Here is a 25,145-nt window from a genome sequence, read left to right as displayed (position 1 = left end):
AATAGTTATTTTTTCCAGAGTCAAAGGTTTTCTTCAGTAAAATTATCCCAAAGAGAATAAATTATTTGCAGACGACATGTTTTGATAAATTTATTGCACATTATCATTCATGGCATAATCAGTTTAACTATGATTGCAATAACTAATGGTAGATATCAATACAATCTGCTAATAACTGCTCATTACGCAAAACTTCAAACATTTATAGGAGAAATTTGTTCATATAAAAATAACTACATCCTCAAGGTTTAATATAAATAATTATCAAAGATCCATCAATAAATGTTAGCAAATAACTCATTAACGTTATAAGGATTTTCATATGACATATTAATTGAAAATAAGTTATGAATAAGGGAAAGTCTGACCATGTAACAATCCTTCCACCGCCAAACTAGTGTTACAGTTATGACATTCTGCTAGATTTGCCTTGAACGCATTCTGTAATATTACTAGGCTTAATGCCTGTGCATAGAGTGTTATCGAAGATTAGCCTGTGCAGTCTGCAAAGGCTTATTAGGGACAAAACTTTATATCTAGACTGAGTTTTTGTTTAACAAAGGCATCCTTTAATCGAAAAATTTAATAAAATCAGAAAGTCTCATCCCTGATTTGCATGTGTGGACTGCACCGGCTTAACTGGGAGGATACTTCGTCTTCGTGCACATGAACCCGTTAAGCCCAGTTTTTCATGGACGCAGCTAAAATATACTTTAGTCAGTAATAAGGTATATGCCATACTTAAATACCGGTAGTAAGGCATAAAGAGTTTCCATAATTTTCGTAATTTATGATTTTCCATGTCTTGACATATTTTATGTTAGCACAAACATGTTTTCTGAGCACAATTCATCTATATCTCCTTCACAGTTCACGCCACATTCTCACTGCAGGCACAGATTATTTGTTGGCAAACTGCGATGATACCCACGCCAGTCCCCATTTCAGGTTTGTCAACATGAACTTCAGCGCCTTGGTCCATGTTTCTTCAGAGTTGAACTGAATTCTAAAAGATAAAAGCTTTCATTTAATATAATAAGTTCTTGAAATATCATCTATGGTTAGAAGGGTGGGTTAAGGGTTAGATGACCCTGAATCACTTAAAGGGGCCTTTTCACGTTTTGGTAAATTTTAAAAAAAGGTATTTGTTAGGAAACAGTAATACTGAACATTTAACATGCTCTAAAATATCCAATTTATGCATATTTTGACGCTTTAAATACCTGAAAATTATAAAGTGTTGCAATGCAAAACGATTGAATAAATTGGAGAGTTCTGTTGTGGTCGTTATATTTTGTGGTGCTATGAGGATTACTTATATAGAGTATAAAATGCATCCCTCCTCCTATGAGCACGCATAGCCGAGTGTTCTAAGCAATAGACTTTTACTTCAGCGGTCAGTGGTTTGAGCCCAGGTGAGGGTTATTTTTTTGCTTTCTTTAATTTTATTCTTGTTTTTTCACTGGAGCTTTTTAGATCCAATGTTTACATTTATCAATATAAAGGATTTAATGACAAACGTCAATACATGCCAAAATCTGTGAAAAGGCCCCTTTAAAGCATTGTGATGCATGAGATGCAAGTAATAGAATGTTAACGTATGAGCTGTGCTCTGGGAAAACGGGACTTAATGCACGTGCATAAATGTTGTCTCAGATTAGCCTGTTCATTCTGCACAGGCTAATCTGGGATGAAGCTTTCCACCATACTGGATTTTTGCTACGAAGAGACTTTCTTTACAGGAAAAATACCAATATTCTTTTAAATTGCAAAGTATCGTCCTTGATTACCGGTCGTCTGTGGAACTGCACAGGCTAATCTGAGATGACACTAAGCACAAGCATTAAGCACCCTTTTCCCAGAACAAGGCTCATTTGTAATGAAAACATGACTTTCAAGAGGGCCAGCATGGCCTTTAGCGCTCAAATGGGTACTGGCAGAGATGAAGATCATGCACTTGTGACGGGTTTGGTCATCAAGGCATCTGAATAATACTTTAGTCTTTGTATAAAGAGATAGGAATAATTTGACTTAAATAAGGGGTCATCAGAATAAAAACAAGAGCACCGCATAACAGGTGCCACGCTCGGCTACGGGTGCAGTTTTGAATAAATTAAAGCTTGTCATATTTTTTTTTTTATTTTAAGGTCACAGTGACCTTGACCTTGTGACCCAAAAATGGGTGTGGCGTGTAGAACTCATCAAGGTGCATCTACATGTGAAGTTTCAAAGTTGTAGGTGAAAGCAATTTGATTTTAGAGCCAATGTTAAAAACCTTAACAAAATGTTAAGGTTTTAGCAAGACGCGGACGTTGGACAGCGAACGACGAGCTGGCATTGATAATACATAGGGTTTTCTCCGAAAATGCTGAGCTAAAGATTACATGGGTAATGCAGAATAAGAAGTGGTAATGTCAAGTTTTGTTGCAGTCAAAGTAAAAAAGGGGACATATGCAGTTGTACCAAGTGGGACATATTCAGACTCCAGACAGGTCCTCTACACCACATGGCACAGTATTTTCTTTTCACCAATTTGGAAATGGGGCAAAGCTCTTTCGATTTGAAAAAATAGGATTGTTTGAACAGACATTGGGAAATTAGGGTTGTTGTTTATTGCTAACAAATTGGGAATAAAATAGTTTCCTATCATATACTTTCTAATGGTTTTAACTAGGTAATATTTAATAATGTTGCCTGTAGTTAGTTAAAAGACTAAGCCTATTACTTAAGCCTTGTTTTGGGAAAACTGAGCTTAATCTATGTGCGTAAAGTGTTGTCCCAGATTAGCCTCTGCAGTCTTCACAGGCTTATCAAGGACAACACTTTTCCGCTTTAATGGAATATTTTCGTTTGATTGAAGTCTCTTCAAAACAAAAATCAAGTTGTAGGAGGAATGTGTTGTTCTAGATCGAACTGTGCAGACTGCGCAGGGAAGACACTTTACGCACATGCATTAATCCCTGTTTTCCCAGACTTATGTGTAAGAAATTAGTTCTACAGACAAAGAGATAAAGTTTTGACTTATTGGGCTCCATATTTTTTGTTCAAACTATGGCCAAAATGAGGACATTAGCCAAATGCATTAAGCCCAGTTTTGCCAGGACAATGCTCACTTGATTAAGAACATCTGTCCATTGCTGGGATCCTTAAATTTTCACAAAAACAAAGAGTGTGAGCTATGTAAAGCTTATGCTACCAAGAGCTTTCTCCATCAGAAGACATATGCCCCCAAAAAACGCTTTTTCGAAACCTAAAAGCAGATTTAGAAACCTAAACTTGGACCCTAAGTTCAAGGTCCAAGGGGTCAAAATTTGTGTGCGTATGAAAAGGCCATGTCCATATACACATGCATACCAAATATGAAGGTTACATCTGAAGCGACATAGAAGTTATGAGCATTTTTAGAGCGGAATTGCAATTTTTTGATGATTTAAGGGCAGTAACTCAGAAGTGCCTGGGTAAATTTGGCTGATTATCTAACTCAATCTTGATTTTATTTCCTTACACATTTTTATGAAGTTTGGTGAAGATCTGATTGCTTGAGTTATTGAGCAGAAACGAAAAAAAACTCAATTTTACGATGATTCAAGGGCCGTAACTCAGAAGTGTCTAAATCAATTTGGCCGATTATCAAACTTGACCTAGATCTCATGACATTACACATTTTGATGAAGTGTGGCGAAGATCCTATGACAATTGCTCGAGTTATTGAGCGGAAACAAGAACAAATGCAATTTTCGATGTTTCAAGGGCCGTAACTCCTAAAAGTCTAGGTCAAAGTAGCCGATTATCCAACTTGACAAATGTTTTTGCCTTTAACATTTTCATGAAGTTTGGTGAAGATCCTATGAAATTTGCTCGAGTTATTGAGCGGAAACGAGAAAAAACACAATACAGATTCAAGGGCTGTAACTCAGCAATGTCTGGGTCAATTTGGCTGATTATCAAACTTGACCTAGATGTTATTGCTTTACACATTTTCATGAAGTTTGGTAAAGATCTGATGACAATTGCTCGAGTTATTGAGCAGAAACGAGAAAACTCCCAATTTTACGATGATTCAAGGGGTGTAACTCAAGAGTGTCTGGGTCGATTAGGCCGATTATCGAACTTGACCTAGATGTTATTGCCTTGCACATTTTCATGAAGTTTGGTGAAGATCTGATGACAATTGCTTGACTTATTGAGCGGAAACTAATCCGGACAGAAAGACTAAATAACTGACTAACTAACTGACTAACAAACGGACGGTGCGATTTTAATATGCCCCCAGAACCTATGATCTGGGGGCATAAAAATTGCAATAGAATGGTGTGTGTATTGCGTGGTTTCCTTTCCGAGCCAGAGGCTACATTATGAGCAGACAAGTATTGTGTCCCAGCACTCCTTCCAAATTATCTTACCAGACTCACGAAAGTTTGAACAAATTTTGATTTATAGCTGCAATTTCCAGCTATTTTGTTCTTACTGAAAGATTCTAAATTTTGGTGTTGTGGGGGAAAGCTGGAGTATTAGGAAGAAACTTCATCTGTCCGGTATGGTGACCATCAACAAAACTCACATGCTGCTGAGAACAGGAATTCAACCTGGGTTGCATAGGTGAGAAGCGAGTGTACCAACCACTGCGCTAGCCAGACAGCCGAAGCCATATGATATTGTGTTTTAAATAGCAATACGATAAAAACCAAGTTTACAAATGCGTCTCACTTGATGGAGAACATCTGTCCATTGCTGGGGTCCTCTATCTTGTCCCGGTCAATCTTGTACGGCAGACAGAACTGAGAATTGTCCTTCTCCACCGCGTCTTTGAACTGACAAGAAATCAACAAGATTTTAATTACTATTTTTGTCTTTACATTAAAATAATAATTATCAATATAGTTATTGTAAGCTACTTCTTATGCAGGTGTCAGTCACACACACAAAGAAATCTGAAATTTGCTTTCATTTCTGCCAACTGGAAGCCATAATTATTAAATACTCAATTTTTTTTGCATGTGTTAATATTGACTTAAACTGGAAATTTAATTTTTAGAAATCCAAAAAGTCTCGAGAAATTACCTGTTGCACACAGTCTAAAAAGGCCACCATTGCTTGGTCAAACCTGAAAGAAATGTACAAATGACAGTTAAAAAGTAAAAAAAGTCATATTTGCAACAAGATGAGACATTAAAAGTCAAAGTGCTTAATTGCATAGCAACAAATAATTAATATGTAAAAAAAATGACTGCTTTATTATGTAATTTTGAGATAAGTATGCATAGAAAAAAACACATATACATGTATAGCAATATAAGGAAAAATGCCCCGCCCCTTGGCAGCCATGTTTTTCAAGCAAACGTTACAATTTTCGTACTCATCCAAGATATTATTGAGACCAATGTTCTGACCAAATTTCATGAAGATTGGACAATAAATGTGGCCTCTAGAGGGTTAACAAGGCAAATCTTGACGCTGCACGAAGCATGACGGACGACGGACAAAACGACGTACAAAGGCGATCACAAAAGCTCACCATGAGCACACTGTGCTCAGGTGAGCGAAAAAAAGTTAATGTTCTTAAAAAAAATTTATAATAAGAAAGCTAAGGTCAGAAATTTGGGTGATTAAACAATCGGCTCGTGTAAAAAAAATCCTTACTTGACATCCCAAAAGAACCGGAATCCACCGGAAGCATATAGAGGCAATTCCTTGGATTTGTCTGTGAGAGACTCCAGGTATGAGTGACTCCCATATGGAACCAGTCGGTACCTGAAAACAATTATGTCCCTTGGCATTCAAACTTTGCATTTATCAATTAAACAGTTACATGCATGGCACTTACTATTTTAACTGTGCATTGATTTGTGGGAATGAAACAGGTATATCCTTTACCATCTAAAGTTTGCAGCAAAATTTGGGAATGAAACAGTTAGGTCCCTTACTATTAAAAAGTCAGATTATTTTGAGGGAATAAAACAATAATGTCCCTTAATTTCCCTTACCGTTTGAAGCTAAGGTTCATTTTAAGTGCCAATGAGTGTAAGAGCAGCACAGTTTGCCCCCAGGCGGCGTTGATCTCCGTCCAATCAACCTGGAAAAGAAATGTTGCCCTTTTGTGCAATTTTAACTATAGCAAAACTTAATGAATCCCTAATAAACCCTATCATGTTCAGATACACACTTTGACATGTTTGTAGTCCCTCAGAAATTAAAATTAATTTGAGACATTTCTATCTAATTACAAGTTTTAAAGACTTCATTTCATAGTTCCCAGCCCTAAGATTTTGACGAGCAGCAAACGATAAAACCTGGACAGACTGAAGTTACTAGCAAGCTGTTCTGGTTTTATGCTAGTTGCATTTGGTTAAATTACTAGAAAGGCCAATTAGCTTTCAGATCATTCTCTGCAAGTGTGATATTTTTCAATTAGAATCAAGTTTCACACAAATAATATCAATGAATGTTCAATATATACTATATCAAATCGTAACCTAGTATTGTATTGAAAGACAGTGATGTTCATTTAACAGAAAAAAAGTGTAGAATATATGTATTTTGTTGACAAGAAATACATTAGACCATGCTTATGTTCAAAATGCTTGGTATGAATGGAATCAAACGTAAAAAGAATGCTGTACAAACATATTGTACTGATTTTATTTACTCCTAAGACATCACAAGCTACCACATGTAAAAGCACTATAAAAACAAGAGCACCGCCTTGCGGGTGCAGACCGCTCATCTATTTTCTTTTTAAAGGTGAAGGGACTCTCATTTTCAATCACAAAGGAGGGAGGGGTGGAGTGAAGAGGGGTGCATTGTGTGGGGGTGTGGACATTTATTACATTATCTTCCGAAAATGCGAAAAAAAGGAAAAAAAATAAATTCGGGAGTGGGGGGGGGTGGGGGGGGGATTCTTGGGTGCGATGGTTGGACGGTATTTCAAACATAAAATAATAAAAATAAATATTTGTGTTGTTTAACCGTTTAAAAAAAAAATTGGGGGGGGGGAGGGGGGGGGGTATAGTGTGAGGGTGTGGTGGTAATTTGTGAGATGATTTTGAAAAAAAAATAAAAAAATAAATTAGGGGGGGGGGGATTCGGGTGGGGGGGTGGGGGGAGGGGGGGTGGGGGGGGATTCTTGGTTGGACGGTATTTCAAACATAAAATAATCAAAATAAATAGTTTTGTTTTTTAACCGTTTAAAAAAAAAATTTGGGGAGGGGGTGGGGTGGGGTGGGGGGTATAGTGTGAGGGTGCGGTGGTCATTTGTAAGATAATCTTAAAAAAAAAAAATACAAAAAAAAAAAAATAGGGGGGGGATTCGGGGGGGGGGGGGGGGGGCACGGGCGATGGTTTGGGTGGAGTCTATTGTGGTATGTCAGGTAAGAGTAGTTTTGTAAAAGTATCAATCAAATCTAATCATAAATAAAGAAGTTATGGCAATTTTAGCAAAATTTAATAATTTAAGGTCATTCAAAGGTCAAGGTAAAATTCAACTTGCCAGGTACAGTAACCTCATGATAGCATGCAAGTATTTGAAGTTTGAAAGCAATAGCCTTGATACTTAAGAAGTAAAGAGGATCGAAACACAAAATTTAACCATATATTCAAAGTTACTAAGTCAAAAAAGGGCCATAATTCCGTAAAAATGACATCCAGAGTTATGCAACTTGTCCTTTTACTGTACCCTTATGATAGTTTGCGAGTGTTCCAAGTATGAAAGCAATATCTATGATACTTTAGGGGTAAAGTGGACCAAAACACAAAACTTAACCAAACTTTCAATTTTCTAAGTATAAAGGGCCCATAATTCCGTCCAAATGCCAGTCAGAGTTACATAACTTTGCCTGCACAGTCCCCTTACGATAGTTAATAAGTGTTGCAAGTATGAAAGCAATAGCTTTGATACTGTAGGAATAAAGTGGACCTAAACACAAAACATAACCAAATTTTCAATTTTCCAAGTATAAAAAGGGCACATAATTCTGTCAAAATGCTAGTCAGAGTTACATAACTTTGCCTGCACAGTCCCCTTATGATAGTTAGTAAGTGTTTCAAGTATGAAAGCAATAGCTTTGATACTTAAGGAATAAAATGGACCTAAACACAAAACTTAACCAAAATTTTCAATTTTCTAAGTATAAAAAGGGCACATAATTCTGTCAAAATGCATGCCAGAGTTATCTAACTTTGCCTGCCCAGTCCCCTCATGATAGTAAGTAAGTGTACCAAGTTTGAATGCAATAGCATTGATACTTTCTGAAAAAAGTGGACCTAAACGCAAAACTTAACAAAAATTTTATATTTTCTAAGTATAAAAAGGGCACATAATTCAGTCAAAATGCACGCCAGAGTTATCTTACTTTGCCTGCCCAGTCCCCTCATGATAGTAAGTAAGTGTACCAAGTTTGAATGCAATAGCATTGATACTTTCTGAGAAAAGTGGACCTAAACGCAAAACTTAACCGGACGCCGACGCCGACGCCAAGGTGATGACAATAGCTCATAATTTTTTTTCAAAAAATAGATGAGCTAAAAACTGTAAAAACACTAAAAAACTGTAAAAACACTATAACTAACTGTAAACACACTATAAAAAAAACTAAATAGGTAATACAAAATTTCGGCATTGTTATTTAATCGTTTTTTTGTATTTTATTTGAAAAAATGTTTTTAAACATGACTTTCTGTAAACTTTAGCAGTATTTGTAGACAGGGGCTTTATTGAATTTTACCATTATCACAACAATAATAATCCTTACCGGCACAGATTTCAAACGGCCTAATCGAAAGTTGTTTATGGTCCCAAAGTGTCCACTGTGCCTAAAAAAGAAAAGTTTGTGACATGTAGCATAAAATACTGTTATCAAATATGGAATGTAGCATTTATCAATATGACCGGATAAGAAATAAAGCGTTGAACAGTATTAGCAGACTTTGAAAGGAGCATTAATCACTTTCAAAATATACGAAAATTAGTATAACTCAGTGTTGCCGGACATAAAATGCAGCCTTAAAGTATAACCAGATTATGGAATGCAGCCTTAAAGTGTTACCAGATATGGAACGTAGCCTTAAAGTGTTACCAGATATGGAACGTAGCCTTAAAGTGTTACCAGATATGGAATGTAGCCTTAAAGTGTTACCAGATATGGAATGTAGCCTGAAAGTGTTACCAGATATGGAATGTAGCCTTAAAATATTACCACATACGAAATGTAGCCTTAAAGTGTTACCAGATATGAAATGTAGCGTTAAAGTGTTACCAGATATGGAATGTAGCGTTAAACACGTTTGTCTTCTGCAGTCTGTCCAGTTGAACCTGTGCATATTTCAGCTGATTATCTACGCTGCAACAGAGAAACATTTCAAAGTGAACATCATTCTGTGAAAAGGGGGTTTATGCATGTGCATAAAGTGTTGTCTCAGATTAGCCTGTGCAGTCTGCACAGGCTAATCAGGGACAACACTTTTCACTTTAACTGGATATTTGCTAAAAAGACACTTCCTTTGCTGGAAAAGTTTCATACAAGCAAAAAGTGTGGTCCCTGAATTGCCTGTGCTACACGTATGCACATGCATTAAACCCCGTTGTCACAGATCAAGGCTCACTACCAGTAGGCAATGTGAAGCATATAACATGTACTTATACAACTATTTTCTTGTACAAATTTTTAAACATCATTCACAATGGTCGAAATCCTTTTTAAAACTTAGACTTTTGTTGCTTGAAAGGTTATATACATATTAATATAAATTATAAATTGTTTTGGTATACCTAGACACATGTAGGTCTGCAATATCATGTTAGTAACAAAGATATAAATACTTGATATCAGCCCTAAATTTCATTTATGCAACATAGCTGGTTGTGTTACTTTTACGATTGTAGTCATTAAAACATTATTAATAGATATGTATTGCAATTCATGTAACAAGAGCACCGCATAACGGGTGCCAACGCTCGGCTGCAGGTGCAGTTTTGAATAAATGAAAGCTTGTCAGAAGATTTATTTTTTTTAGAGGTCACAGTGACCTTGACCTTTGACCTAGTTACCAAAAAATGGGTGTGGCATGTAGAACTCATCAAGGTGCAGCTACATATTTAGTTTCAAAGTTGTAGGTGGAACCACTTTGATTAAGAGCCAATGTTAAGGTTTTAGCACGACGCCTACAGTGAACACCGGTGGACACGACGAGCTGGCTATGACAATACCTCAGGTTTTCTCTGAAAACAGCAGAGCTAATAAATATGGCATCAATAAAAAGTGAGCCTCTTCCTTGGAAAACGGGGTTAAATGCATGTTTGTTAAGTGTCGTTCCAGCTTAGCCTGTGAAGTCCCAACAGGCTTATCAGGGATGACATTTGGGCTTTTACAGTTTTTTACGTCATAAGGAAGTTTCTTTTTTCCAAAAATCCAGTTCAGACTGAAAGTGAAGTCACTGATTAGCCTGTGCAGCCTGCACAAGCTAATCTGTGACGACACTTTATGCACATTTATTAATCCTCATTATCCCAGAACGTGTAGTAAATCTTAATCATATTTTGTTTTTCTTCTTGTACCTTTTTTGTTCGTCATCAAGTTCCTGGACCTCTCGTTTGTACTCATTGTACTCCCGCCAATACCTGAGTAGAGAAATAACACACTTCAAGTGTCCGTTAATAACTTTTTTTAATTGACCAAGTTATACTCAAGTTCTCAACAAACTGACAACAAATTTAGTGAATTTCAAAGCATGCCTTTAAAAAAATCAACATAGTTAAGTTGGATGTCACTTAGAATCAAATCAATCCAAATAATTAAAAGTTCATGTGGTTAAGTGCCAAAGTGGATATGGTGTCTATCTAGCAACAAGGAGGTGGATATGGTGTCTATCTAGCAACCAGGAGGTGGATATGGTGTCTATCTAGCAACCAGGAGGTGGATATGGTGTCTATCTAGCAACCAGGAGGTCGCATGGTGTCTATCTAGCAACCAGGAGGTCACATGGTGTCTATCTAGCAACCAGGAGGTGGACATGGTGTCTATCTAGCAACCAGGAGGTCACATGGTGTCTATCTAGCAACCAGGAGGTGGACATGGTGTCTATCTAGCAACCAAGAGGTCACATGGTGTCTATCTAGCAACCAGGAGGTCACATGGTGTCTATCTAGCAACCAGGAGGTCACATGGTGTCTATCTAGCAACCAGGAGGTCACATGGTGTCTATCTAGCAACCAGGAGGTCACAGGTTTGATCCCCACTGTGTTCATAAGATCTCCCAAAAAGACAAAGAGTACTTGTTTTACCCAGGAAATGAACTCAATAGAGTTATATAAGCTCTGAGCTTTTCATGCAATCAAGCTAAAATAAATAGGTTTATTCTAAGTGTCAGTTAACCTTTTCCACTGAGATAAGCATTTTGACCTGTTAGTCCCTTAGAAAATCAAATAAAATAAGTAAGTCCCTTAGAAAATCAAATAAAATAAGTAAGTCCCTTAGAAAATCAAATAAAATAAGTAAGTCCCTTAGAAAATCAAATAAAATAAGTAAGTCCCTTAGAAAATCAAATAAAATAAGTAAGTCCCTTAGAAAATCAAATAAAATAAGTAAGTCCCTTAGAAAATCAAATAAAATAAGTAAGTCCCTTAGAAAATCAAATAAAATTAAAGGCTTTTCTAAATAGATTCAATTTATAAAGGCTTCATTTTTTAACCGTAAGATTATGTTGAGCAGAAAACAGCAAAAACCCTGAACAGCCTGTCAGTTACTCATAGAAGTGTAATATAAATCAATTCTCACGAAAGTAATTTTTGATGTCACTTAAACTCTTTATTTCCCACCTTTCCTCCTCCTCCTCCAATTTTCTGGTTGTCTCCTTCTCCTTCCAAATCTCCATGGCAACCACCTCCTGCTCCCTCTGTACCTGCTGCAACTGCTGACGTAATGTCTCCTCTTCTGCCTTCAACTTAAACAACAGCTAACTACTTATGACCTTGACCCAGTAATGACCGAATTGTCATATAGACCTAGTTATGACCTGGACCCAGCAATGCCCTACTTATGACCTGGACCCAGTTATTAAATTGACCTATTTACCACATAGACATTGTAATGACATTCACCTTGTTCTGATGTTAAACTGGGTATCACATTGACCTAGTTATAACATTTACCTAGTTATGACATTGACCTATTTATGACATTGACCTAGTTATGACATTGACCTAGTTATGACATTGACCTAGTTATGGCAATGACCTAGTTATGACATTAACCTAGTTATGACATTGACCTAGTTATGACATTGACCTAGTTATGACATTGACCCAGTTATGACATTGACCTAGTTATGACATTGACCTAGTTATGACATTGACCTAGTTATGACATTGACCTAGTTATGACATTGACCTAGTTATGACATTGACCTAGTTATGACATTGACCTAGTTATGAAATTGACCTAGTTATGACATTGACCTAGTTATGGCATTGATATAGTTATGACATTGACCCAGTTATGACATTGACCTAGTTATGACAATGACCTAGTTATGATATTTGCACCTGCTGCAACTGTTGATATAGCATATCCTCTTACCCTTACTACATTGAACAAGTTACTGCACTGACCCACTTACAACATTGTTATACATTGCAATGACCCAGTTATAACACTGACCAATATTTTACCCACTTACTACATTGACCTTGTTAAAACACTGACCCAGTTATTAATTGACCTAGTAATAAAATTGACCAACTTATACCCAGTAATATCTCTGTTTGATCTTGTATGCTAATACCCCTGTGCTATCAAAATAAAGATGTCATTTCAAAATAATAATACCATTGAAGCATAAAAAGTTCCTCGAGCATTGTGGATACAACTCATATTTAAAAGATAGATTCATTTTATTCAACTGATCCTAAAGTGTAATGCCATCAACTCACCTTTTTCAACTGATCGTCAAGCGCTATTTCGTCAGCTTCATACTCGTCCCCGTTGTTCTCAAGGCAGTCCAGAAAGTTGCGATAGTCTCTACATTCCTCCTCTGTGACTTTAAGCTGGTCGTCAAGATGGTTCAACAGCGTGTCTAAAACAGCCATATTTCAGTTTTTATTATATAAAGGTATATATTAAACACTAATATACTGCTGCCAAAAAAGGTTGCTTAAAATAACCTGCAGGTGAACTTATCTGAAAAAATAGCCAATAGCATAGTAAAGAATTTCAATTCTACATGGTTTTATTTCAAGCATTGATAATGTGTTGATGTTATTGAGGAATGAGCCGCTCTCTAGGAAAAATGGGCTTAATGCATGTGCGTTAAGTGTTTATACAGTTTGCCCTGTGCAGTTTGCACAGGCCTGTCAGGGATAACAATTTCTTTCTAAACTGGATTTTACTAACAAAAGACTTCCTCCAAATGAAACAAAACAAACAAGAGATTGCCAAGCAATATGGTCCCCTACCGGTGAAACTCCACCATTGTCAGTAAAAAAATATTTTTTTAATATATTTGTTGCCATAGCAACCATTATTTTTGACATAGGAACAACATGAAATGACATGCATAATCTCCATATTGCCATCAATCCATGTTTTAAGTTTCATGAAAAAATATGAAGAACTTTAAAAGTTATCGCAGGATCCAGAAAAGTGTGATGGACTGACAGACCGACTGACAGACAGAGTGCAAACCATAAGTCCCCTGCAGATCACTGGTAGGGGACAAAAAGAGGGAAGTGACTTTCGTGATTAGCCTTTAAGGATAGATCATTACTAATATCTCCACTGTATCTTAAAAAACCGCCTCCCGAAAAGGAAAGAAAAAGCCTTGGTTGTAACTGACCTGTGCATTCCTCACACAGTGGGTGGTCCACTGTGGACTGTCCTGACATGATGTCAAACAGCAACGCATGCACCTGAAACAAAATATAGTTTGCAGTGTTTTTACTGTTATTTTTACAGACTTCAGAAGTTTTACAGTCATATCATGACTGTCAAATAACATTCTAATTTTTCTTAGTTTAGTTGGTTGACCAGTATTTAGTTAACATGTTTATGTGGGAGAAAATAACCGTAAAAATAATTAACTGTTTTCCCGACACAAGTCATGTGGCTCGGCTGGGAATGGGACCCATTCTCCTCAGATTTGTCGCCCATGGATTTACCAACTGAGATAGATGGCCAAGTTAGAAATTAAGTAAAAATCTCTGCAAGTTTTATTTGACCTCTGACCTTTGGTTTGTGTCCCAGAGTCCCCATGCTGAGAGGTCCGGTCTCCCCTAGCAACGTGAAGTCATTATTGTCCTCTTCAAACGGATACCTACAATAAAACACCAATAATGCAAAACTATTGCTATTCATGGGACATTAATTTTCATGTCATGGGTTGACTGATTTAAAAATAATCAACGCAAAATATTATGTTTTAATTTAAAAATCCACAGATTTACGCGTCAACACAACAGTGTGTTTGTTTTTAAACACAAATTCCATGCCAAAGAATATAAATGATTTTCCATAAATTAACATAACATAATTAACAATATAAAAGCCTTAATAATTAGTCATAACATAAAGAAAAATATAAAGGTCACATTTACGATTTCAAAATCAGTGTGACCTGTTCCTTTGCAAAACAAGAGCACCGCAAAACGGGTGCCACGCTCGGCTACGGGTGCTTGTCAGATTTTTTTTGATTTTTTTTTAGAGGTCACAATGACCTTGACCTTTGACCTAGTGATCCCAAAATGGGTGTGGCATGTAGAACTCATGAAGGTGCATCTACATATGAAGTTTCAAAGTTGTAGGTGGAAGCACTTTGATTTTAGAGACTATGTTAAAGTTTTATAGAAGAGGTCACAGTGACCTTTGACCTAGTGACCCCAAAATGAGTGCGGCGTGTAGAACTCATCAAGGTGCATCTACATATGAAGTTTCAAAGTTGTAGGTGGAAGCACTTTGATTTTAGAGCATATGTTAAAGTTTTATATTAGAGGTCACAGTGACCTTGACCTTTGACCTAGTGACCCAAAAATGGGTGTGGCGTGTAGAACTCATCAAGGTGCATCTACGTATGAAATTTCAAAGTTGTAGGTGGAAGCACTTTGATTTTAGAGCCAATGTTAAGGTTTTAGCACGACGCCTACGGCGGACGACGAGCTGGCTATTACAATACCTCGGGTTTTCTCTTAAGTTGACAAGAAACGTACTTGACACAAGCATTTGACTTTGTTCCCCAAAACATACCTTCTGTCTCTGAGTCAACACAAGTGAAAATGTCTATATGCAACCAGCAAAAAACCGGAACAGCATGCCAGTTACACGCAGGCTGTTACGGTTTTATGCTGTTTGCTACTTATAAGACTCTTAGTATTTGAATGAAGCCTTTACAACTTAAATCTTTAAAGACAGGTCTTTAATTTAATTTTATGTTTTAAGGGACTTGAAATAGATTAAAATATGTTTCTGAGCGGAGGAATGTTACACATAAGAAATTCAGGATCCTTTGGAGTTAACACTGTATGGAATGTAGAACACACCGTGCTGGAATGATCTTTCTTGAAATGTTGGAATCAACCTCGTAAGCATCTTCCTGAAATTTGTCAGAACCATTAAAGCTGCACATTACAAACAAAACTAATGATTTTATCAAGATTAGTAATGTGTATACAAATTCATAAGTCAATACTTTAGAAAAACTGCAATAGGATATTAAAGTCAAGTATGAAAGTTCAACAGATGTGTCAAGTAATAAGAAACTTATCAAGAATTTTTAGAGGACATCAAGCTCTGCTTTTTCTGTGCTCAAAAAGAGTTTCTGGCATATTTTTACTTTAAAAATACCTTTTTTCCAGCCCGAACCGATCAACAAATTCAATTAATTAATTTTGCCATCAAGTAAATAAGTAATATTCTTTTTTGTATCAGAACAAAAAAAACTAAACAGACTCAGTGAAGTAAGCTCTATTGCTTAAAATACAACTGTAAAACCATTAAATTTCGTGTGGTACGAATTTTCGTGGATTTCGTTGGTCCACTGAACCACGAATTCAAGTACCAACGATTATTTATACATTTTTAATCCTAAATTTCTGAATGTCATTTCCACATTTTCTTGTGTTGTCAGTCATCCGAGATATTTGTTTTTGTATTAGTTACTTCACTTCAGTAGTTCACATTACACTATATCTATCAGTTTTTCTTTTTTTTATTTATCATCATTAATGTACGTTTTATTAATCATGGTAAATAAAGATAATAAATAGCATTACCAATTGCGAAGAAAAACAAATTTCGTGATGTCGTAAAATTAACATTTTGCAGATTTATCATATATGTCAATATGCGCAAATTAAATTTAAAAGAGACATAACCATTTTCACTTATGTATTTTGGGGACCTTATTACTCAAGCGTTTCTACTTGGGGACCGATTGCACTGAGAAGTGCAAATATTGTCAAAACAACATCGATGGCAATTAGCGAGCTGGGACCCACAAGTGAACCGCTTTATCGCTCTTATCAACAATTATCGGCAACACTTTCATTCTTCAGTGCACATTAACCTAAAGTCTTGCTGTCAACACAGATTAGCAGATTATGCTTCGTTATTACTCTGGTTGTTTTAATAAAAGTATAATTATTATGACGGTCAGTCTTCCCCGAAAATTTGAAATCCACGAAATTACGTGTCAACGAATTAGTTGTTTTTCATTAAACCACATTATTTCATACCGACGAGTTTCTATATGTTTACAGTAAATTAAACAGAATGTTGGCAGTTTAAAACTATTCCTCCCATTGCCCCAAATGCGTATATATTAAGGTTTGTAATGTAAAAACATGTGTGTAAAGTGTCATCACAGATAAGCCTGTGCAAAGGCTAATCAGGGACAAAACTTTCCAATTCTATGGAATTTTTGTTTAAAGGATGTCTTTTCTAAACAAAAATAGTCTGGGACATGACACACAAGTATCGTCCTGGTTAGCCTGAGCAAACTGCACAGGATATTCTGGGACAACATTTTGCACATCTGTATTAGGCCCAGTTTTTCCAGAACGTGACTCAAATGGCAGTGGGTGAGATTTATATCTGTTGTACGTTACCTTTTCAGGAATCAGTGGTTCCTCTAAATGTGCTTGAGCTATCAGAGGAGCTAAAAAAACACATAATTTCAATGAAATGTTTCTTGCATAGGTTAGAGAGCAAAAGACAATCCATTAATATTGACTAATTTAAATATTTACATGTATAATATTATTCAATTTAATTTCATCACTATTTATAATTAGTTAATTTGTAAAAAAAATTATTCTTATGGGTACCACACACTATACAATAAGGTACCATTGTGATATGATTGAGCAGGATATTTGAAAAATAATTTAATATATTATGCCTGTAAGTTCTTTGACCAGGTCACTCTGTTGTTCTATCGTGTCGAAGGAAAGGTCAATCTTTAAAGGCTGGCGACAGCGTTGACACACAAACCTCGTGGCACCTTTCTGCAGTGTGTGGAGCTGAACTAACGGGGATGCCATGACTTCAGAATTTTCAACACATCAAATACTAAATTTATATCTGAAAAAAAATCGAAAAGTAAGACCTTAAAGTAAACTGGATAATGCACAATAAGCTTGAACTTTTTACATTTTGAAAAGCAATGCTGGCCCATTTTTACAATAAACGTGTCCAAGATAATACAAATGCCATCTTTCTGAAGTTAACAAGCCGGTGCAAAGTTAGCCTGTCGTGTGCACATCCAATTCAGATAGTTATATTCCCATTTAACATGCGTAAATCATGTTACATGTTTTCTTATTAACTCATACTGATATTGACCTAGTGAAAAGTCAATTTTCTTTTAGATATAGTGCAACAATCATCTGGTATGTTTCTTCATTTAAATGACTTTTTTTGTTTACTGACACACACAATCATTGTTTGGACAAAAAGAATAAACTATTATGTTATCTATTTTGGCATAAAATATTTTATATGAACGACATGGCTCACGTCTAGTATAGACAAAGACCTATAGATAACACAGATTGGAAACTCTCGTCTTCGCGATAGCGATATGCGATAATATCTAAAGGCAGACGCCGGTCACGTGACATTGATTTTGGAGATGCCGGTGTACCTGTAGATTCTTCCCTGTTCCAGCTACTGTCGGCCATTTTGTTATAAAGCAATCAATTATTCTTCGTAATGAGTCGTTAATATTTTTTGTCGTAGGATATTTTGAGCATGATCTGTTCTGTTTATATTATTTTAATATTGTTATTAACAATCTTAATGTGTTAATTAGTGTTTTTAACGCTCGGTTGTCAGTTTGCAGAGCAATGAATGTCTGAAAGTGCAACGTAACGAACTTCACGTAGTGAGCAAAGTCGGTCACCAAAAAAAGACACATTGAATATTTTTTGTGTGAATAAAAATAAGTATTTATTTTCTGTGTTGATAATTCTTTAGGTTTTGGTAGTTATTATTCTAATTAATTATCAATTTATCGGAATTTGAAAGAGAACACTGGATTCGTTCATTTTTGATAATTTTTGAAAAACTGAAAGGCCCGAAGCATTTTTTTTAAAACATCTTCATTAAGCATCACATATTGATAACGTAAGATTTTTATGCTAGGTGAGATGTTAATCTATGTATGATTTATAAAAAGTAGACGAAAATGAGGAATTTTAAAGGATTTTGCCTTTGTACAATTTGTACTATTTTATACTGTTATTCCATTCAATCATTTTTCACAACTGTCGCCAAAGTGGTTTGTTTCTTTTTGAAAAACTTTTCTATTTCTCATCCCATATCGTTGAAGTAAGATTTTTATGCTAGGCAAAGTGTTAATCTAAGTATAGATTTAAACAAACTAGAAGAAAATATTCAATATAAAGTATTTGGCCTTATACAATGTTGGTACAATTTTAAGCTCTTTTCTTCTGTTGTACAAGATTGCTGTCAAACGTGTTTTTGTTCTTTCTGATAAACATTTTCATTTTCTATCCCAAATAGATTAAGTCAGATTTTTATGCTTGGTGATATGTTAATCTAGGTATGAATTAACTAAACTGGAGGAAAATGTTCATTTTAAAGGATTTTGGCCTTGTACAAAGATGGTACAATTTTAAGCTCTTTTACCCTATTATACACACATGTCGTCAAACGTGCTTTGGTTCATTGTGAAAAACTTTGTCATTATTCATCTCACATTGAAGAAATAAGATTTTTATTCTGGGTAATATGTTTATCTTGGTATGAATAAAAAACTAGATGAAAGTACAGTGTATGGGTTTAAATTCTCATTTAATATCTTCATTTATTAGTATTATCAGTTTTCCTGTCAATGTTACACATGCAAGTTAATATACAAACATATTTTAACAGATAGCTGTGAGATTACTATTAAAACACAAACAAAAGCTGTGAGATGACTATAATTCGCCGACCACGGCCACTGATCACACAATTTAAATCAATCAACAACGCAAACTGATAATTGAAGTTAGGATCCCTTCTTTTAATTAATTCTCAATAATAAAGAAAAAACAAACAAAGCATCTTCTTCAGTTCACTAATTGATCCGACGATTAACACGCGCGTGAAATGTTTTGTTTTTTTTCTTTTCGCGAAATCCTAGCCCACGATACTGAAAGCTTAATTTAATTACCAAAAGAAAAAAAAACTTGATTACAAACAAAACTTTAATAACCTATAACTCATGAATAAGGTCTAAATAAAAAGAGAATTAAACAATTGAAAAAATCTACACAATCAATATTGAAATAAGTCTAACTGAAACCGTTTTTGGATCGAACGATCATAGCATTTATTATACTGTAATGTTGTTTTAATCAGAAACCTAGATCTATGTGGCCACATATATCTATCCGTTCTGAAATAATAATATTTTATAAGGTTTAAACCGTTTGAAATACCAAATTAAACAAGAATATTTCATCAGCAAAAGCCTTTCAAATAAACTATTCAACAGCATTCTCGCAGCGATTTGGAAGTTCTTAGCGCTATTACTTCAACGATCGCGGCATTATAAATTCTTATAGTAGGTAAATAAAATCGAGATTTTATAAAAACATAATTACTCATGTTTCTATGAAACTTTATTTTATAAAAATCAGATCATTATTGACCAAGTTACAGCCGCATTTCTATAGCGCTGTAACATTTTCGCATAACTTTGCTCGATAATCGTAGCAGTTGCTACCGACGCGTCGTGATACACCGGCTCTCTCCGGACTACTCCGATTGATTCATGGAATAAATGGTCTGCTGATCCTAAGTGTTCTTATCGGTTTCTCGACCACGTGACCCCGCCGCGAGATAGCCCGATAAGGCGAAGTTTCCAATCTGTGTTATCTATAGGTCTTTGGTATAGACAAGACATTAACACAAAGTGAGACTTATTTGCTGGAACAAATATAACTAGTAAGACAATGCTTAATGTTTGTGAAGGGTCAAACTAGTTTTGCCCACCGAGGTCCTCTGATTCAAGTAGATATTTTATTAGGGTCAAATTAAGGCTCTTCTATAAAGAACGAGATAGATGGATAAAGGGGCGAAATATTGATTAAAGCAGCCAAACATCAAACAGATAGAACAAAAAAACATTTGTAACAATCAACCCATGTGTTTCAAACATGCTACAGAAAAGACAAATTTTCATATAATAAGAAAAAATACAACAGAATTATTGAAACCAATTTATTAAAAGTATAATCAATACACTAAAACAATTATGACCCGCTGCAGTGGTACAGTGGATATGGTGTCCGCCTAGCGATCTGCGGGGGTCATGGGTTCGATCTCCACTGTGGAAGCGTTCTTTAGATTTGCCCCATAGACACCAAGCACTGGAAATGTACTCGAGAGCCTCAGGCTTTCTATGCAATCGAGCTAAAATAAATAGGTTAAAACTAAAACAATTATCCGAAAAGCGAATATCCGGATAAATAACCATTCTAGAAGATTGTTAAACTTATCTTGTTGTCGAGAATAATACGCAAAGTAAATATTAGATCAATTAATACAAACCATGTAAAATTAAACTAACAATTATTTATCACTTTATGTGAAATGACAGGTTGTTTTTAAGAAAAGTTTCGATGATGGGTATATTGTTTATATTTATCTGTTGTTGTTGTCTTGACACGGAAGTAATTACATGTTTACTTTGCGGCTAGTGGTTACTTACAACCTTGTTTATACAATATACAACAATCGAAAATGATCCTTTACAACTATATATTGGTGTTTAACAAATAAATTCACTGAAAGTCACAATTGATTGATTAAAAACAAAAGCGTTTGTATTGGAAAATGAAATAAATGATTAATGAAGTCAGGAGAGTGGAACAGACGAAAGTACATCGTGCGGAACAGAGGTAGATTGGTAAGGAAAGTTCCCGATACTCTGGCTACTAGGAATTTTAGCAGGTTTAGAGAAATATGTGCTGCTGACTTTGAAATGTGAATGCATGTCATCCCTAGCTTTTGTATTCATTTCGACATTAATATTTGAATGTGCTTGCGCTTATAATTAGTTTTTAAAAACACTTCATACCCTATATTTTTTACTACTTTTGGTGATGTTTGTGAAGACTTTCAACTTATTTGTGTGGCCTTATGTAGGTAGCTCACTCCGAAATCAATTGATGCATCGATTAGGGAAAAAATTACAATTTTCTGACTTGTACCTACACATTTAAAATTTATATCACTAACTTTATTTGGAACCCTTCTGACTTGTACCTACACACTTCACAGCTATCCCGGTATATCACTAACTTTAATCGGAACTCTTATGTTCGGTGCCTCTACACTTCAAGTTTTGTCACTTACCCGAAACGCTATCACATCAACATGCATGTTTGCATTCAAGAAGATTTAACAATGAACACCTAAAATACATTTAAGATTCGGTCTTGGAAAATGAAGCATAAAGCATGTGCGTTAAATATCCCCACCGGCCAAGCAGGGACGACACTTTCCGCCTTATATTGATTTTTCTAAGAACAATAAACGAAAACGAAACGAAAGATACAATAAAGGCGTAAAGTGTTGTCCTTGATTAGCCTGTGCGTTAAGCAGGATATTCCTAAGGCGAGGCTATAATTTACATGCTAATATGTTACTCAGCTTTATATTTTTCCTTAATTTACCCCCCCCCCCCCTCATAAAAAAATAATATTGGATGGCTGAATTAATATCTATCATTATGTATATAAATTAGAATAACAAAATATGCACGAACTGTGAATACTAGCACTATAAGAGATTATAAAAGACAGCCTACGAAAACATGATGTATATTCTGAAATAATAAAATGATAGTGCACTGACACCTAGGGTGGAGAATGCAAAATAACAACAATACTTTAACATTGCATATATTTTGTGATGCGTCGACTTATAATGCATTACAAGTTGACCGTGCTCTGTGAAAAAGGGGGTTTAATCCTTGTGCGTAAAGTGTCGTCCCTGATAAGCATGTGAAGTACGCACAGGCTAACTAGGGACGACACTTTCCGCTTGTAGGATATTTTTCGTTTCAAGAAAGTTTCTTCTTAGCAAAAATCAAGGTTATGCGGAAAGTGTTGTCCCCGAATAGTCTGTGCGGACTGCACAGGCTAATCTGTGACGACACATTACGCGCATGCATGAAACCCTCTTTTCACAGAGCGCGGCTCAAATGTTTTACAACTGTACATAATTAGTGAACATAAACTGAGCTTGATATTTCGGGGACATTCGATTCACAATTACTCCATGTACGCTACATTAACAATTTACCTTTAAATAAACTAAAGTAATGACATCTTGTGCACTATACTACACTTCGGGGCGTAAAGTTTCTCATTAAGTACACAGGTATTTGAGGTAGAATTGTTATTTCAATTGCTCTGCGTTGGTATTTTTTTTATAAAAGCTATTTGATATGGGATGTTATTGAAGAGTAGTGTTTGCTGGTCGTTAATGCGACTCAATTATCTTCCATTTAATATATTTTACAGTCACGACATTTCTGAGGTGGTTACCTTTATCTATTATCAGCAGGACTTAATTAAAGTATTAAATTAAAACACTACCGTAATCTATTAATTTAAAATAAGAAGCCATCAATCCAAGAAATATCTGTGCTACTTGAGTAATCATTTTGTATGAAGGTTTACTTGAAGCATTTATCCATTTGGACAACTGTTTGTATCATATTTGTGACCATTACCCCGCCAACATGCCAAAACGCCGACACGAAAGAAGGGAACATATAACCGCCATTAACCCATTTATGCTTAGTGGACTCTCCCATCCTTCTAAATTGGATCAATTTATTTCCAAAATTAGGGATGTGTAGTATATTTATTTCTATATTAAGAATATTTCTTACAGAAATTCCTTTAAGCAAACAGCGCAGAGCCAGATGAGACGCCGCATGATGCGGCGTCTCATCTGGGCCTGCGCTGTTTGCCAGGGCCTTTTTTCTAGACGTTAGGCATAAATGGGTTATGGGCACAGACACGATTCATGATACAAGTTGCCGCCCTTGTGACAGTCACCAAAACTCTACTACGGCATGTTTAATTGAGCTTCGTTCTATAATAAATGTGCATTAAGTGTCATTTCAGACTTTTCAGATTAGCGTGTGCTGTCCGCACATGCTTATATTGGACGACAATTTCCGCCTAGAAACGACTTAGTTTAAACAAATAAAAAATCCATTAAAACGAAAGATGTCGTCTCTGATTAGTGTGTGTGGACTGGCGAAATCAGACACCATACGGAACAGTTTTTAGAGAAAATAACATGTTAATGCGAAACAAATAAGTTGGAAACACTGAAAACAATATATATATCTATTTTATGATAATGGTTATCATACCGGATGTGCGGGCATCAATAAAGTTCGACCTCGTTCCTCATTGCTAATTACCGGTATCTCATGTGTTTAATTAACTTATCTCGAGGTATCTCAAATGAATAAAACTCTTATACTAACGCTGGAAATGAATGAATGAAATAACAAATTAAAATAATAAATTACTAACTAACTAGCTAACTAACAAACTAACTAACTAGCTAACTAACTTACTAACTAACTAACTAACTAACTAACTAACTTTCTTACTTACTTACTTACTTACTTACTTACTTACTTACTTACTTACTTACTTACGTACGTACGTACTTACTTACTTACTTACTTACTTACTTACTTACTTACTTACTTACTTACTTACTTACTTACTTACTTACTTACTTACTTACTTACTTACTTACTTACTTACTTACTTACTTACTTACTTACTTACTAACTTAATAGCTATCAAAATGAATACGGAAATTAATAAATATTAAAGGGGCGTTTTCACGTTTTGGTAAATTGACTTATTAATAAAAATGTTGTTTCAGATTCGCAAATTTTCCTTTTAGTTATGATATTTGTGAGGAAACAGTAATACTGACCATTAACCATGCTCTAAAATAGCCATTATGCATCTTTTGGCGATTTAAAAACCTGAAAATTATCAAGCGTTGCAACGCGAAACGATTGAATAATTTGGAGAGTTCTGTTGTTGTCGCTATATTTAGTGAAAATACGAGGATAGCTTATATAATGTATAAAATACATCCATCATTGTGTGAGCACGGATGGCCGAGTGGTCTACGTGGAAAGCTTTTTACTCCAGGACCCCAGGGGTCAGTGGTTCGAGCCCTGTTGAGGATACTTTTTTTTTCTTGATTTTTAACTGGAGCTTTTTAGAAGACAATGTTTACATTCATCAATATAAAGCATTTAATGAAAACGTCAATACGTGTATCTTCGGTGATAATTTCCCGCCAGACCGAATCAACATTGCATCGCAAATAAGTATTGTATCATTTGATCAAAATGAAAGGCATTTTACTTTTAATGTGAAATCATTTTGCCATGATAATTAGAGTAAGAACGCCAGATCGATGCGTTATGTATGGTCCGCATTACGTATGACCTACATTTAGGTCAACCAATGAAAGCTTTTAGGTCAATCAATGAAAGCTTTATATGCACCGATAAAATGGCTATGAAAAAAATGCGACCAAAATCTACATCCCTATGGTTTTATTGCGGGGAAATTTTTCGAAAAAACGTTGTTACCA

At 35.4% G+C, this 25,145-nt stretch overlaps 1 protein-coding gene across 2 annotated transcripts; it reads right to left on the bottom strand.

Annotated features, from left to right (window-relative positions):
- Positions 1-77: 77 nt before the first annotated feature.
- On the bottom strand, positions 78-21,179 carry LOC127858180 (beclin-1-like). 2 transcript variants are annotated; one of them, XM_052395153.1, is made up of 16 exons: positions 21,061-21,179; positions 17,380-17,561; positions 17,087-17,136; positions 15,521-15,573; positions 14,214-14,301; positions 13,825-13,897; positions 12,923-13,065; positions 11,810-11,934; positions 10,550-10,612; positions 9,252-9,335; positions 8,748-8,808; positions 5,985-6,073; positions 5,641-5,751; positions 5,062-5,104; positions 4,708-4,811; positions 78-1,006 (listed from the first exon to the last, which is right to left on the bottom strand). In XM_052395153.1, exons 2-16 carry the CDS (start codon positions 17,519-17,521, stop codon positions 901-903), a joined length of 1,335 nt encoding a protein of 444 aa, XP_052251113.1. In that variant the 5' UTR covers positions 17,522-17,561; positions 21,061-21,179; the 3' UTR covers positions 78-900. The 2 variants fall into 2 exon arrangements, with proteins under 2 accessions (XP_052251113.1, XP_052251114.1); XM_052395154.1 differs by having other exon boundaries at positions 21,042-21,168.
- Positions 21,180-25,145: the final 3,966 nt, after the last annotated feature.

The sequence above is a fragment of the Dreissena polymorpha genome, chromosome 14 (assembly GCF_020536995.1).
Source record: "Dreissena polymorpha isolate Duluth1 chromosome 14, UMN_Dpol_1.0, whole genome shotgun sequence".
NCBI lineage: Eukaryota > Metazoa > Mollusca > Bivalvia > Myida > Dreissenidae > Dreissena > Dreissena polymorpha.
The sequence above is the reverse complement of the archived record's forward strand: the minus strand, read 5'-3'. Positions and strand labels throughout refer to the sequence as shown.